This window comes from Haplochromis burtoni, unplaced genomic scaffold (assembly GCF_018398535.1).
Source record: "Haplochromis burtoni strain Fernald_Lab_line unplaced genomic scaffold, NCSU_Asbu1 Contig_1231, whole genome shotgun sequence".
Lineage (NCBI taxonomy): Eukaryota > Metazoa > Chordata > Actinopteri > Cichliformes > Cichlidae > Haplochromis > Haplochromis burtoni.
This window is the reverse complement of record NW_024583592.1, coordinates 2,463-4,304: the sequence shown is the minus strand read 5'-3', so window position 1 is coordinate 4,304 and position 1,842 is coordinate 2,463. Positions and strand designations below refer to the sequence as shown.

At 37.6% G+C, this 1,842-nt stretch overlaps 1 protein-coding gene across 1 annotated transcript in view; it reads left to right on the top strand.

Moving 5' to 3' along the window:
• The window catches only part of LOC102300828, a gene marked incomplete in the record, with an annotated part of 9,454 nt that extends 7,623 nt beyond the window's left edge, over positions 1-1,831 (top strand). The window contains 3 exon segments of the mRNA XM_014331299.2: positions 253-998; positions 1,093-1,285; positions 1,546-1,831. Of these exon segments, the coding sequence (XP_014186785.2) occupies positions 253-367 (115 nt within the window).
• Positions 1,832-1,842: the final 11 nt, after the last annotated feature.

Genomic DNA, 1,842 nt, shown 5'->3' with positions numbered 1-1,842 from the left:
TCCACAACGGAGCAGATACAGGTCCTACTGATGGGCTAATAACTTTCTACGGCCCTGTTCAGCTCTCATAGAGTCAATCGTCAGTGGCCTCCACCTGTAAAACCATTCCTGTTTTGAGTGTTGTGTGTTTTTGTTATTTGAGTATATTATTGAACTAAATAGTGTAAATAAAGTCTTTGAAAGTAATCCAACATGTCCAGGATTGTTTGCATTTTTCACCTCTCAGTATTTCTTTTGTTCTTTTCTTCCCAGGGTGCAGCATGAGCAACTGACTGCAATCTTTCAGCTACTGAAAGAGAACAAGGAGACTTTTGGGGAGGTGTCAGAGGGAGACATAGAGGAGCAGCTCCGACTCTACTCCATCTGAGAGCCCTGTCGTGTCATAGATGCTCACTACAACAGTTTATTCTTAAAAACTACTAAAAAACTTCTCCAGTACACCAAATGAACTTTTTTGCAGTATTCAACGTGGCTGGACAGTGCTCTCCCAATTTTCTGATTTATTGTGTTTTACTGCTTGGATTTTGTTGTTCTGACCACCTGTCATCCACACGAAGGGAAAACCAAACTAGACTGGATCAATTCTCACACTGAGCAGGTTAATATATGAATGAATCCTAAAAGAAATTAAAGGAATGCTGTTTATTTTACTTTTAAAATATATTGCAGATATAAGTGATATAAACTCTGAGTTATGTTTGTTTCTGAAGTTGGTTGTCTAATAAAACACATTGTTGCTAATATCTGTGTGTGTGGCTTTGTGTGTCTGAATACATTTGTTTGCTTATCTGTCTGCAAGCTGGGGTGTAGCCCAGCCTATTCACATCAGTGAGAGCATGTCAGATTTAGAAGGAAGTGCATACATGTGTGTTTAATTGAACAGCAAGCCTTCACTTGACAGCGATGGCATCCCAAATCTCCAGGATATTTTTATTGCTCCTTGTAATGACAGTTAGTTTTGTGGTTTTCATTCTATCCCAGGAATCTTTATCAAAAAGGTAATTTTTTTTCATATCTATCTATGTATATCTATGTATTAATTTGCTAATTCTGAACTTTTTGCTCCCTTTTGTCCTGTTGCTGTTGTTGCAGTTGGACAATTTTCTCAGGAAAACATGAACTCGGATGGGAAAACTTTTCGTTTAATATTAACCTCTGGGGACAGAAAGAAAAAACAGCTGTGGCTGAGACTCCAATGCCTCTCCTCTACAGAGGAAATTTCACAAAGGCTCCTCAGTGGGATTTTGATGATGTCTATAACCAGGATGCCCCACCTAGACCAACAGTAAGCATGCTAAGACACAATATGACAGAAACAGGACAAATGTAGTAATTAACTTGATGGCTGTGGGCAGGCAACGCTTGTGCTCAGCCATGCAGTCAGTCTGCTTTCACTTAACGGTTTCACTCCTTTAATTAAAATACATAATTCTTAATTATTCATCAAATTTCTGTAACTGTTGTGTTTGTTGTTTCCTCGGGGTATAAAGCTTTCACAAAATCATTTTAACTAATTTCATGATTTAATATTTCTGTTATTATCAGACATGTGCCCAATCACTGCGAAACTCTAAGGATGAGAACTTCAAGAAGGCTTTTCTTCCCAACATACGTTTGTTTCTGCACAAGGACAACATTAACATGAGCGAGTGGAATCGCCTTTCACACTTTAACAATCCTTTTGGGTTTATGCAGTACAAATATGATGGTAGGTGTTTGTGAAACTGATGCCAGATTAAATATCAGTATATATGTGAGCTTGATCAGCAACTAAGTAATAGATTTTTTGTTATTTAATTTCTCCTTCCAGTTTCTGACTCCTGATATTATAATAAAGACAGA